The sequence below is a fragment of the Panthera onca genome, chromosome A3, assembly GCF_046562875.1.
Source record: "Panthera onca isolate mPanOnc1 chromosome A3, mPanOnc1 haplotype 2, whole genome shotgun sequence".
Classification (NCBI taxonomy): domain Eukaryota; kingdom Metazoa; phylum Chordata; class Mammalia; order Carnivora; family Felidae; genus Panthera; species Panthera onca.
The window spans coordinates 50,762,489-50,776,098 of record NC_138341.1 but is presented as its reverse complement, the minus strand read 5'-3'; the positions used below and the strand labels follow the sequence as shown (position 1 = coordinate 50,776,098).

Below are 13,610 nucleotides of genomic sequence, written 5' to 3'. Positions count from 1 at the left end.
GAAAGGGGCTTTGGGGCAGGTAGAAGACTGCCTCCAACACTGCACTTAAGGGCTGTGACTTTATTCCGGGCCCTGAAGAGCGCTATGGGGTACAAAACAAGGACCCAGCCTGATGGATGCTGTGCTGTAGGAAGAGCGTGGGACAGCAGGGACAAGGACAGCACAGAGACAAGGCAGGGGCGACAGGCAGGAAGCTGACACAACCCAGGGCAGGACCCATGGCTGGGCTGACCCAAGCAACTCTGTACGCCTCAGCGGTTACTTCTCATCGTAAATTAATAAACTGCCATTCTGGTTTATAAAAAGGCAGCAGCAGCTATGCTAACAGTCCAGAACAGAAGTAAAAAAAAAATAATAATTTCCTAAACTAGGACAGGAGCAATGGGAGGGGCTAGGAGTGCCCTCCCTCTAGGGCCTCCTTTCCTCCCCTAGCAGTAGGGTGCCTCCACCCTGCACTCTCAGTACTTAATGACAGCAGGGACTGCTACTTACCTTTTACCCCCAAACCCAGGGATAGGGCCTGATATTTGGAACACTTTCCAATACTTGCTGGATAAATGAGATGGAATTGGCAAGGACTCAGCTAGTCTCAAAAATAAGTTGAAAAAAAATTATTTTAAGGTCATAGCAGGAAGACAGGAAGGAGATCCAGGTTCTAGTTCTGGATCTACTAAGTGGCTTTAAACCAATCATTTCACCTCTGTAAAAGGGAGCAATAAGAAAAGCCAGTTAGGGGCGGGAGGGGTGCCAACTAACACTGTCATTACTCAGGGAGCTGGAGGGAAGCTGGAAAACCTCCTCCCCACAGTCTCCTGCATGGGATGCCGTTCCTCCTCTCCAAAACCCCACACAAGCATTCTTCCTCACATACTATCAGATACAATGACGTGTGCAGGGCCCTCAGGCCCATCTTCTGGCTCCCCACGCCCACAATCAAACCCACCCTTTGATTTGGTATCTACAGCAAGACTGTAAGCCAGACGCAGTCCTGGGGCAGGATATTGCCTCTTATCGGCCACAGGATGATTCTTATCACCCACTCTAGAACCAATAGTCCTCAGAGCCCAGAACCATCACTTCAAGAGCCGCCCCAGCCTCCGTGGACATGGCTTGCTCAACTCACCTCAGAGCCCAGCCAGGTCCAGCTTCCCTCCTAGGCACAAACATCTCAGCTAGTGCCCCCTACTGCTGCAGGCTCCAGAGGCCTGTCACTGTCAGCTTGCCTCAGACTGGCCAGCGACTATGCTCACTTGGCAGAGGAAAAGCCATAAAAATGCCCAGAGACGAGTCTAACCACCCCAACAGCAGCAGGAAGTGTGTACAGCCAAAAGCACGAGGTAGGGGAAAAAGCACTGGGCTTGCAAGTCAGAGATCTGGCTGCCACTAACAAGTCATGTGACCTTGAACAAGTCATTTCACCTCCCGAGACGGCAGTCTCCACATCTGTAAAAATGGGGGTCACCTTGTCTGCCCACAGGGAAGAATGAAATGAGATGATGCCAGGAAAGCACTCTGAAAAGTAGGCCAAACCACACATAAAGATTTGGGTTCACTGTCTATCAAGGGCCTTTTATAAGCCGTCATCAGCCCCTAGGAGCAAGGTGGCCCAGGACCCCCCAGTGATGACTCTGTCCAGGAGGAAGGAGAGAACCAGCAAGATGACCTCTCTCAGACGGTCTTGGTCAGATGGGGGTTGGGGACTAGGAAGAAATTCTACTTAACCACACCCCCTCTCCAGTTTGATCCTAACCCCATATTCACCCAACATAGGAGTGTTGGGTCATAGAGGACAAAGCTAAGCAGTGTCTGTCCCCTCTGCCAGGGTCCCAGTTCAGACACACCATAGGTGGAGATGACAAACATCCTGTGTGGGATGGTCAGTCTGAGCATAGGTAAAACCTGTGTGTGGAGAACGCTGTATTTGTGCAGACAAACATTAAATGCATAGAATAACTTTGAAAAGTTACCCAAGAACTGGTAATACTCGTGCCTCTGAAGACAGGAGCTGGATGATTTAAGGTCAGGGCAAGGGAGATTTTTTCATGGCACACCTTCTGTACCTTCAGAATTTGAACCAAGTAAACTACTCAAAGAAATGATAATAATAGGGCACCTGGGTGCCTTAGTCAGTTAAGCATCGACAATTGATTTCGGTTCAGGTCATGATTTGTGAGATGAGCCCCACGGCAGGCACAGCGTGGAGCCCGCTTGGGATTCTCTCTCTCCCTCTCTCTCTCTGCCCCTCACCCACATGAGCACGTGTGGCCTCTCTCTCTCAAAATAAATAAACTTAAAAAAAAAAAAAAACAAAATAAAACAAAATGTTAAATACTACCACTATATTAAAATAATAATAAATAAATAAATATAAAGTCAAGCTGTTTTGCTAAGAGATGCACGGAGGAAACTAAGATTGGCTCCCCTCTCCTGGCCCAGCCCCAGAACACTCACTTTCCCTTCAGGAAGGGAAGTCTCCCTCCCAAAAACTCACCCAGCCTCCATCACAGCCTCAGCTATCATTCAAGGACCTGCCTCCCCCAGAAAGCCACCCTGATCACTCCAACCCTGCTGAATTCACCCTTCTCCTGACCCCTTCCTTCTCTCACATGTGTGTATGCTGCTTTGTAGGTTAATTATCCTTCCTGGGTAAGTCTTGTTTCAAAACATTTTTGCCCTTCTAGGGAAAGGGCTATACATTTCTTTCTCTTGTTTTCTCCAAAGCCCTGACCTAGGCACAGCGGTTGCCTAGTAATTGCTTCCTAAATATTGAACAAAAGAAAAAAAAAAAGCAAACGACTGCATCACTGTGAGGCACTGGATGGCTCAGAGTGTTCTGTCACAGCAAAACAAGCACGTGATTCTTGAGAAAGGTCAGGATGTCTTATATCTGGTGATGCTCCTAAGCTCTGCTCTACTGCACAAGCCAATGGGAGCAAATCTCTCCAGGGCTGGGGTGTCCAGGGCCAAGGCAGAGCTTCCCAGGCCTCCCCCAAGCTCCTGAGAGACCCTCTGGTGACACTGATATCCTCCCTCCCAAAGTCCCACACAACACCTCCAGCCCCTGAGACAGACATGACCGGATTTGGAGCTGCAGATCACACACGCCCCAATCAGCCAAGGCCTCACACAAGAGAAGCAGGCCATGCTTACAGAGCCCCAGAGATTGGCCCTGCGGAGGAGAGAGAAACCTTCAGGAGGGCAGCAGCCGAACCCCCGTCCTATGCAGAACCAAATCATGAAAGAAATGGGGGAAAACTGAGGGGGACAGTATAGAGTGGTGATGAAGAGCACGGAATCTGAAGCTAGGGTGCCTGGGTGCAAATCCTGACCCTGCCATGTATGTGTGCCTTTAGAAAAGTCATTTCAGGGTGCCTGGGTGGCTTAGTTGGCTAAGCGTCCAACTTTGGCTCAGGTCATGATCTCACGGTTCATCAGTTCAAGCCCTGCATTGGGCTGTCAGCACAAGAGTCTTCAAATCCTCTATCTCCCTCTCTCTCTCTCTGCCCCTCCCCCGCTCATGTAAGCTCATGAGCTCTCTCAAAAATAAACATTAAAAAAATTTTTTTAAGCGAAAAAAAAAGAAGTTACTTCACCTCTCTGTGCCTCAGTTTCTCCATTTGTTAAACAGAGTAACAATACCTACACCTCAAGGGGCTCCTGTGAGCTACAGTAAGTCAAGCCCATAGGGCAGTGGCAGCACAAAGAAATGGCTTAGTAAATGATATGCCTCCCTAACAAGGCAATAACAGCCCCCTGAAACAGACTGCTACATGCTGCCAAGGTGGACCTCACAGGTCTTCAGTGTTCATCTCTTCCTCAAGGAGGTGTCCCTGACCACAGCTGAGCCCAGCAGCTCTGTATGCTCCGAACATCTCCAGTGCTCCCTGGCAAGGCCTGAAAACACAGCACTTGCCTATGGCCCTTTCTCCAAAAATATGGGGTTCATCCTCCTAACAAAGCCATTACTTTCCCGGCATTCAGGCTGGGATATCCATGTCCTCCCCTCCTCTGAGCCCCTCCACCCCACCCAGTGTCCAGACACTCCAGAAAAGCCTGTGGATGAGACTGCTCCTCCAGGCCCATAGATAAGCCCCAAGGCCCCCTTCCCTATCCTAGCAGCAATGTCCTTCTCACACTAAAACCCCCTGGGATGCACACAGGGCCCCAAATGCCTTCTCTTCGTTGGCCCGAAATCCTACAGCTCTGCGGGCTGCCAGGGCCTAACAGAGACCAGCAGAGCCCCACCCCCCACTGGCGGCTGAGTAGCTGAGTCAGTGTCGTTCCCCTCCCCAGCCTCAGCTCCCTCTTAGAGCTCTGACATTGCAACTCCATGATCAAGGGCTGTGCTTCCCCTCCCCGCCACACCCCAACCCCTGGGTCAGCTGAAGGTTGAGGTGGCCCGTGACAAAGCCCTTCCCTTGCACAGCTCCTAGAAGTGCTGCCTCCTGGGAATGGAACCTGCAGAGTCCCTGCCGGCTTGCCCTTCACTAAGGAGAGGCCTGGGCCCAGGCCCACACCCAGGCCTCAGCCCAACCAACTGACCAACACTGGGCTGTCCAAGTGCAGCTCTTCTCACTGGCTGCCATCCTTCCTGAGGGAAGAAATAACCTAAGGGGTCCTTGGGCAGCTCACCAAGAGCAAAGCCGTTAGACCCTTCACTGGCAGCACAGCCAGCTATATAAAGGACCCACATTGTAGACTGATTTTTATCACTTGGCTGTGAAAAGGGCCAACGCTTCTTCATGACTACACAATTTTGCAGAGGACTGGCCCTGTACAAGGAAAAACATAGCAAACTGACTCGCAGAGAGCCCCGAGAGCTCCTATCATTGTGTTAATGATCTGTCCTGGCACAGGATAGGAAGGGCAGGGAAAATGTGGACAAGGCCAGGCTAGTCATTTAGCTTCGGCAAGAGCGTCGTGGCACCAGGGGAGCAACCATAACAAGTGCAGCCGGCGGCCCCCATCAGTGGAAAGGGAGAGCCCTCCGGTTGCCTGGAGTGGAGGAGCTGCTGAGTTATGCCTGTCCCCGGCTGGCTTCGGAGAGGAGAACAGGGCAGAGACGGGGTTCCCACCCAGGGCCAGATGCAGAGGGAAGGGGAAGCTGCTGTGCCAGCCAGGAGCCGCCCAGTCGGAAGGAGGAGTCACTTCCTACCCCTCCCCTCTGCCCCAGCACTGCTGCTCAAGCAACCCCAAATAAAAACTACCCGTAACTCAGGGAGTGGGAGCCAGACCCTACCCCTCCACCCCCCACAGCCAAAGCAGACTTCCCCAGCAGCTCCACAGGTCTGGGGTTGGAGCAGGAGCCAAAACCAAGGACCCTCATGGCCTCAGCTACTTCCTGAGGAGCAGTCACATCTGGAAACTGGTGGAGAGAAGGCTACGGGGTCACGGGCACAGGAATGCACAGGCTGTCTGGAGGCTAAGAGATGAATGGAAGCCCTCAAACACCAGCCCAACCGTAGGCCAGCAGGCTGCATTTTCCCTCAGGTGCATCTCGCAGTGCCCCCAACCCCACCACTCTCAAGGGATCTCAGGTCTCCATGCCCAGCCAGGCAGAATACTGTAGTCTCAAACCTAAGCGGTCCTGGGCCACAGGCCTCCACAAGGCCCTCCATAAAATCAGTGGCACGGGTCTGACCAGATGCAACAGAACCTATCAGGGTGCCACAGTTAACAGCCTTGCCGTGGTCCCAACAGTTCTATGCTTTGGGATAAAAAAAACCAAACCGGTCCCGACCCAAATTAAACCCATACTCAGCCTTCCCAAGGGGCCAGGCTCTAACCATGAATCTAATAGGCCCAGGATGGGTGGGGAGGGGTTCTTTACAGCAGGGACTCTTTTACTCCACACACAGCACCCACTGGAGAGTAGTACCAGGAAGGGTACAGAGATAAAAACCAGAGAGGAAATAGTGGAGAAACATCTCAGGATTTTCAGACTTGTGATGATGCATATATGGCTTTACTGGGGGGAGATAGCTATAATCAGTTTCCTCCTGTATTACGTTAAATTATGTTTTGAGGACTTCCTCTTCAATTATTTGGAAGCCTCCAGTGAAATCCCTCACCTCAAAGAGCACCCCTTGACAAAGGAGCTTCAGGAGCCGTGAAGGCACCTCGCACCAGTCACCATCATCACCATCATCCCACAAGGCAGGGTCCTCAGCGTAACCACAACACCCATACTTTGAAGCCTTGCTCTAGGTCTGCACCTATACCAAAGCTTTTATAGACACTGTCTTATTTAACGTTGCGATTCCATAATTATTATTCTGACCTTTGCAGAAATGAGGAGACGGGTTAAGAAACTCGCCTGCTAGGAAGTCACAGAACTAGGAGTGAAACCCCAGTCTCCAGGTTTTTAAACACTGGGCTGTCCAGCCTCCCCGACAGGGCAGGGGCAGCTCCAGCCCAGGCTGCTGGGGGGTGCTACAAGCTGATCCGAGCCGGGCTACAGCACTGCAAGAGGCCTCCCAAGCCCAGCCCTAGTTCTCAAACCTGGAGCAGCAAAGAGAATGAAGGACTGCAAGGGGTCAGCCTATTTCATCAGGCACTCTCATACTCCTGGATGCACTCTGCCACCCACAGTCCTAGGGTTTTCCCAGGCTCAGGCTCTTCTAAGTTCTGTATTGTTTCCCCTCATCACATGAGAAAGTTTTTTACAGGGCAGGGACATCACCCAGACACTGTTACCAACAACCTCCCTCCACTATCATTGCTTTTCACTGACCAGCAACCACATCTAGATGCTTTACCTGCACTCTCATTTCATGCTTCACATCAATCTTGTAATAGCCCCATTGGACGGATGAGAAAACTGAGGCACCAAGAGTTTATTTGACTTGCCACAAGGTGGCAAGTTTGAGACTAGAATCTGTTTCTTGCAACTCCACAGCCCCATCATCATAACCATGAGGCTGCCCTTCCCCAGTCAGGTTCTGTCTTGGTGACACAGGCCTGCTATCTACCTTCCACGAGACCACCACAACTGACTGGCTCCTGGGGTTAGAGTGGATGGTGTTCTCCACCATTATTCAAAGCTGAGGAGGCTACACCCTGGTCCTCTCCATCTTGCCCTCTCCCCACTGGGAAATGTGCAGACTCACTGTCTTAACAGCTCACGCCAGGGTGCTCCCAGGATATGCAACCAGGAGTGGCCATTAAAGTCAGAGGTGGGAGGTGGGGACCAGAGTTGGGAACAGCAGCTCTCACCCTCTGTCAGTAGGCATGCTGTTAGGTCCAGCTTACCGGAAGATCAGGCAGATTTCACAGACTTTTCCTCGTCCCACCAGGAGGGCCCCTCTCCTTTCTGCCCCCTCCAGGTTCTATAAATAACCCAGGTCAATGCAACAGAAGAAAAGCAGCTGGTAGGTGCGGAAAGATCCTGGTGAGAAAGAGGACTTCTATAAAATAAACTAAGGCTCCCTTCAGATCAAGGGGTGGCAAGTCAAATTCACCAAGAGGGACTGTCCTTGGCTGCAAACAGGCAGGCCCACCTGGGCGTACAAGCACAGACAGCTCAGGAAGAACCAAAGACCAAGAAGAAATCAAGAGCAGAAATTGAAAAAGATCAAAGCTCCCCCACCCCAAGTCACGGACTTCACAGAGGCCTCTCCCCACAAGCCTAGAGACTTTCTGTCTCCCCCTGTATACCAGGGGTATCATGTACTAGTCTGGTCAGATTAGCTGAATGGTGGAGGCTGAAGGACCAGGAAAGAAAGGGGTGGAATGAATTTGGGGACAGAAGCCTCTTCAGGAAAAGAAAGGGCTAAGAGATCCAGAGGAGAGCTTTCTGCCCCACCCCCACAGCCTCCCTCAGCCAGAAAGGAAGGAGAGGACAGAAAAGCGGAGGAAAAAAACAAAACAAGGGCCAAACTATACCACATGATTCCACACCCAGCAACCAAACAGCAGCAACTCAGAGAAAAGGAGAGGAGAAGGCCAGGGGAGGGGGGAGGTGGAGTCAGGTCACAGCCCTGCCCTGAACCTGCCCTATGCTACCCAGCTTCCCATTCCAGGCCACAGAGCCATGAAGGCCCTTTCCTCCACACGTTTTGAAAAACATTCAAGGTCAGATCCTTTCTAACCAAATCCTGCTCTCATATGGGTCTGCACCTGCTCCAACAAGGTTTCCTAGATTTACTCAGTTAGATGCCATTCCAGGTGGGCAAACCTTTTCAGCACCTGTCCCCCCACCTAGGGCACATCCCTGCTCCCATCCCTTTACCCTCCTCATCCAGGGTCCCTGGGGTCCAGGGGAGGTGTCACCCCAGTTAACCCCTTGAATGATCCACAGCAGGTGCTCAGCCCTAGGGACTGGCTTTCAGATCCTGCCCAAGTCCAAACAGGAAATGGGGCTCCAAGTCTGAAGCCTTGATCTTAACACAGGGAAGGTTAAACACTGCCAAAATAAATGATTAAAAAACACACAGGCCCTTCTAGGTGGAAGTGGCTGGGAGATGATCTCCTGCTGTGCACTAACTGTGACACTGCCTTCACCTCAAGCAGGACAGGCAGGACACTTGAAGGCTGCCTGAAGGGTTTCCTTCCTTTAATTAAGAGGTTCTCCTGTTTTCAGAACAGGGACACAGAGGGGCAGGGTTCCAGAGGCCATCCAAATACCAGGCAAGAAGCAGATGCCCTCTGCATTTTCCAGATTTGGTGGGGCATCTCAGGTCAATCTAGCCGTCAAGTAGAACACTGCACCTTTCCTCCCCCCACAGGTCGAGGCCGTGGGCCTCTCCACTACCCTGCGGGCCTGGCTTGGGGCAAGCGCCTGCAGTGCCCCTCCCCTTCCAGGAAAGGGAGACAGGCCCAGAGGCCCTAAGAATGGCCCCAAGATTTTCCTTCTTGAGGTTCCCATGGTGCAAGGGCCTCTGGATCCCACTCCGAACTTTACCGGGCAATCTACTCCTAAGACTAGGCCACCAATCATACCTCCCCCCTAGGCTACCCAAGGACACACCAGCAGCCAAGCATTGAACGTCGCAAGGAAGGGGATCGATCGGAAGGGGACCCAAAATGCAAAGAGGCGGTTTATGCCCTTGAGCGCGCGGCAAAGGGCGCACAGCCCTGGCCGAGGTTCGGGGTCCCGCTCCCCCGCCAGCCCCGCCCAGCGAGGCCTTTAACCGTTTCCGCGCTCTCGGCGCCCCTCACTCACTGCGTGTGCTGGGCGCGGCCTGCGCCGAAGACCTCGTCCAGCGCCACCGTGGCCTGGCCCAGGAACTTGTCGACGCCGATGAGGGAGCGGTGCATGGTGGTGAGCACCAGCTCACAGGCGGCAGCGGAGCCCGCGGCCCACGGCGCCGGGCCCGCGTCGGCCTCCTGCGCCCGCAGCAGGCCGTCCAGGGCACCAGGCGGCAGCTCGAAGGAGCACTCCTCGCGCCACTCCGGGCAGCCCGGCGTCTTCTCCACCACCGACGTGCTGTACTTCTCACGGCCCACCTGGATCACCGTGTACGCGTCGCTAGTACTGCCCGCTCCCGAGCTCTTGCCCCGCAGCCCGCGGGCCCGCAGCACAGTCACCTGGACGTGCGTGGGTAGCCAGCGGGAGGGCCCAGCCGCCGGCTCGGCGTCCCGCACCAGGGCCATGGCGGGGCAGGCGACAGCGGACGAGGGCCGGCAAAAGCGGGAGCAGACACGGAGACCGTGAGAGGAACCAGGCAGCGGGCGGAGGGCGGTCAGGAGCCGGCTCCGAGCGCCGCCGCCGCCACCACCGGGCCGCCGCAGCTGCGGGCTGGGCTGGGCCGAGCCGGCAGCCGCCTCCCCGCCTCCCCGGCCGCCGGCCGCGCCACGACGTCAGCGCCCCGCCTCTCGCCCTGCCCCGCCCCGCGACCCAGACCCGCGCGGCGGTGCGGCAGTGCAGCGGGCGCACTGGCTGTCGCGCCCCGGCGCTGGCCTCCGCAGACCCGACCGGAGCTGGAGGGGCCGACGAGGACCAAGGGGTGGGGCGTGCGGCCACTGCAGAGGGGTGGGCGGGGCTCCGGCATTGGCCCCGCCCCGGCCTGGGGGCACCCGCGGAACCCCGCCTCGCTTGCGGGAGCGCGGCACCCTCTGCCCGGTATGAAAAGCCCGCTCCGCGTCTCCCGGCCAATCCCAAATCTTTCTTCAAGATGTCCCTGCTCCGAAAGCCCTGCCCTGCAACTGCCCCGGCCCGCCCCTCCTGGAATGGCCATCCTCTTGGCGCGGGCAAGTGGGGGTGGGGCGGGACCCCGCTGCCCCCTCCGTCTCGAGCCGCGCTCCAACCCTCCTCCAGCCGGTCCCTGCCAGGGAAGATGCTGCGTGAAACCAGAAGTGAGTCTCGCTCTGGCACGTGACTGGCCCGCGACAGCGAGCTGGAAGCCGGAGAGCTGCCCCGGCTTCGGACCTCCGCGCGCTTCGGGACCTACTGATGAAACGAGACCGCGCCGCGGAAGGCGGGAGAGCTGGGCTCGCCCTTAGCGGACACTGCGGTGGAGAGCAGCGTGATGAATAAATAAGTAACGACATCAATATTTCAGCTGGAGCTCCTGCGTCACTGGTTGACGGAAATTATAGGCTCTAATGGGAGTTTTATTTCCACCCATTAAGTGCCTACTACGTGCCTGTGTGTAAAGCCCAGGGGTATGATTTGAATGCTTGGCTTATTATTAATAATGATAACAGTGGTTAGTAATTATAGATGCTGCATTTCGGCCAGTGCCTGTCCATGTACTTTATATGCATTACCTCATTTTATCCTCAGAGCAACCTTCTGGATGAGTATGAGTTTTATTCCTATTTTCCAGAAGGTAAAATTTCAGCTTAGAGAGGCTAAACTGCCCACGATCCATAACTGGCAAAGGTGGAATTTGAATCCACACAGATGACCCCACAGCCTGTACTTTTTAAAATCCTACTTTTTAAATAAAATGTAACACATACACCTAAAGAAAATCAAATAGGACAGAAGCGCTTATGACGAAAAGCGAAAGATTCCCTCTCCACGGCTGGATCCAAAGAAAACTCACTTACAGCCATTTGTGTTTTCAAGCCTGGTGGGTACCTCCATCTCTCTACATAAAATGCTTACATAGATGGATTTATCAGGGCCATTATCTATTGTCTTCCTGCTGTGACAGATAATGTATCTCACAACCATTTCCCTCCCTCAATCTTATGTGATAACCTATTTTTAGTTCCTCTGACTGGCTACTTTTATGGTGGAAACCTGTATTTCTTCTTGGGAAGACTCTCCACAGTACCCCTTGACATCCTGTGCTATGAGAGAAGGATGCCAAAATCCCAACTCTGCCGGCCATGTTCTCCACCACAATATGGATACAGAGAACCAGTACACCAGGCACTGGGGATCCATGGGAACACACACACCACAGGCCTGATCCTGACAGCCTGCCACCTTATCCCTGCATTCTGAAGACTGGGGTGGAGGAGTCCTGGGCACTGAGCCCCATGGTCCAACATCCCTGTGGATAGCACCTATCTTTGAAGCAGCCAGATCTGCCTGTGGGTCTTGGCTTTCTGCCACTTCACGGCAATAAGATCTGAAGATTAAACCAGCTCTCTAACCTCTATCAGCCTCATTTACTCATCTAGAAAATGAGGATAATGATGCCTACTTCAAGCAGTTGCTGAGAAGATTGCGTGAGAAAATATTGTGAAAGATTTTAATGCAGTGGAGACCATCACAGATGATCTCAAGGCATCTGAAAATCATATACAGCTTTTCTTCTGATTATAAACATAACTTGGAAAATGCAGAAGAAAATAAAGGAAATACAAATAGGTCATAATCTCCCCACCCAGAAATAAACATTGTTAACCATTTGTTGTGTTTCTATCCAAGCTTTTCTCTACATTCTGTTGTTGATGTGTTTGCATTATGCCTGTAGGCAGCTGTAGTGTAGCTTTGGAGTGGGCGTTGGAGCCCTGGTTCTACCATTTACTTTACATGTATTATCTCATTTACCCCTGAAGACACCGTTTAAGGCAGGTGCTGTTGCCACCTTCGTTTTCACTGATGAAGAAACCAAAGCGGAGAGAGACCTTGGGTAATTTTCTCCAAGTTTCTAACTGGAAAATTGCAGAGAATGGGCTTGAACTCAGGTCTGAGGGACTACTGCCTGTGGCACTCTGCTCTCACACTAGCTTGTTGGTCATATAAGCACTACATAATTCGGAGTTGATAAAGCAGGAAGTGTTGTCATACCCATTTTACAGATGAAGAAATTGAGGTATAAAAACGTTAAGAGACTTAACCAAGGTTGCACTCAGGACGAAGCCCCAACTTTAAGAATGGATTCCCCAAGGGCTTTGCAAATGAAGACATCTTTACCAAACTGCAACTAACATACATTAGTCACCCTTCTTTAATGGTTCTGTTTAACCTGTTTCCTCGTTCTCTAACACAACTAGACTGCCTCCCCCCCCCCCCCCCCCCCGCCCCCATGGAGTAGCAAGGCTGCAGGAAAGGACAAAACAGAACTCAGATGGACTACTCCCTCTCTCCTTCCTCCTGCCCTGGCCCACGCAGTTTGGCAAGCTCAGGCTTCCTGTTGGCCTGGGACTGCAGCTATAGGAGGGCAGTGAAGCCAGGCAGGGCTCCCCTGCAGGTCACTTGGCCCTAGGAGGAAAGGGCCGGGTCTTTTAGCTATCTGTGGGTGAGAAAAGAGCAGAAACTCTGAAGACACTGAGGTCTTGACCACCTAGAGATATGTGTCCTCCTCCACAAAATGAGGCCACCAACATCCCCATCCCCTGCAGCCTGCCATGAGGGTTAGACCAAGGACCCTCTGGCTTCCCCTACCTCCCCTGGGGCCGGGTGTGCTCATGCCTTCCTGGGCCTCTCTAGTCCGTTAGGGGATAGTTCTTGCTATAAAAAAGTGGTTCTTTGTGTAATTTCAACTTGTTGCTTCGTTCTGCAATACCATAAAAGCCCATTCACCCTTCCACATAGGTACTTCAAATATCTTTGCCTGGCTCTTCAGTCTACATTTCCCCTTGTTCTTCACCTCCCCTTTCCCGCATCTGTTTTCTAGGCCCCTCACCATAGTAGAGTCACACAGCCCAGGTTCAAATTCTAGTGCCACCAGTCAGTGGCATTATAAGCTTGAGAAAGTTACTAAATCCCACTGAGTCTCAGTTTCCACATCTATTAAATGAGCCTAATAATAGAAGTCACCTCAAAGGGTTAATAAGAGAGCCATCTTAACACACACTAAGCAGTGATAAGTATTATCATCTTAGAAATCTTTGCTGAAAGCAAACGTTTGTATTTCCTTGTTTCATTTGCATTTCTTCGATTGCCAATGAGATTGAACTTTATTTTTCATTATTAGTCATTTATATTTCCTCTTTTACTGAGTTGTCTATTCTCTGAATTATCTATTTTCCATGCTCATTTTTCTTTGAAGCCTTAATTTCTTATTAATTTATGTTAGCACTTTATTAAGAATAACACTTTGTCTTTCATATATTTTGCAAATCAGTTTGACCAAAGAGGTTATGTTGTCAAATCCTTGAATTTCTTCCATTGTCTCAAGGTTAAGTTCTTCCACACTCACAGGTCCAATAATATCCACTCATATTTTTTCTAGCTTTTAAGTTGTTTGGCTTTTTCTTTGTTCTTT

General features: G+C 52.1%; 1 protein-coding gene across 3 annotated transcripts in view; it reads right to left on the bottom strand.

Annotated features, from left to right (window-relative positions):
• The window catches only part of RAB11FIP5 (RAB11 family interacting protein 5), a 37,650-nt gene extending 27,863 nt beyond the window's left edge, over nucleotides 1-9,787 (bottom strand). Inside the window, exon 1 of one of the 3 annotated variants that reach the window (XM_060657755.3) lies at nucleotides 9,164-9,787. In XM_060657755.3, the coding sequence (XP_060513738.3) occupies nucleotides 9,164-9,594 (431 nt within the window). In that variant the 5' untranslated portion in view covers nucleotides 9,595-9,787. The remainder of the gene's footprint in view (nucleotides 1-9,163) is intronic. The other 2 variants (XM_060657764.3, XM_060657783.3) reach the window with 2 other exon arrangements.
• Between the last annotated feature and the right edge of the window lie 3,823 nt (nucleotides 9,788-13,610).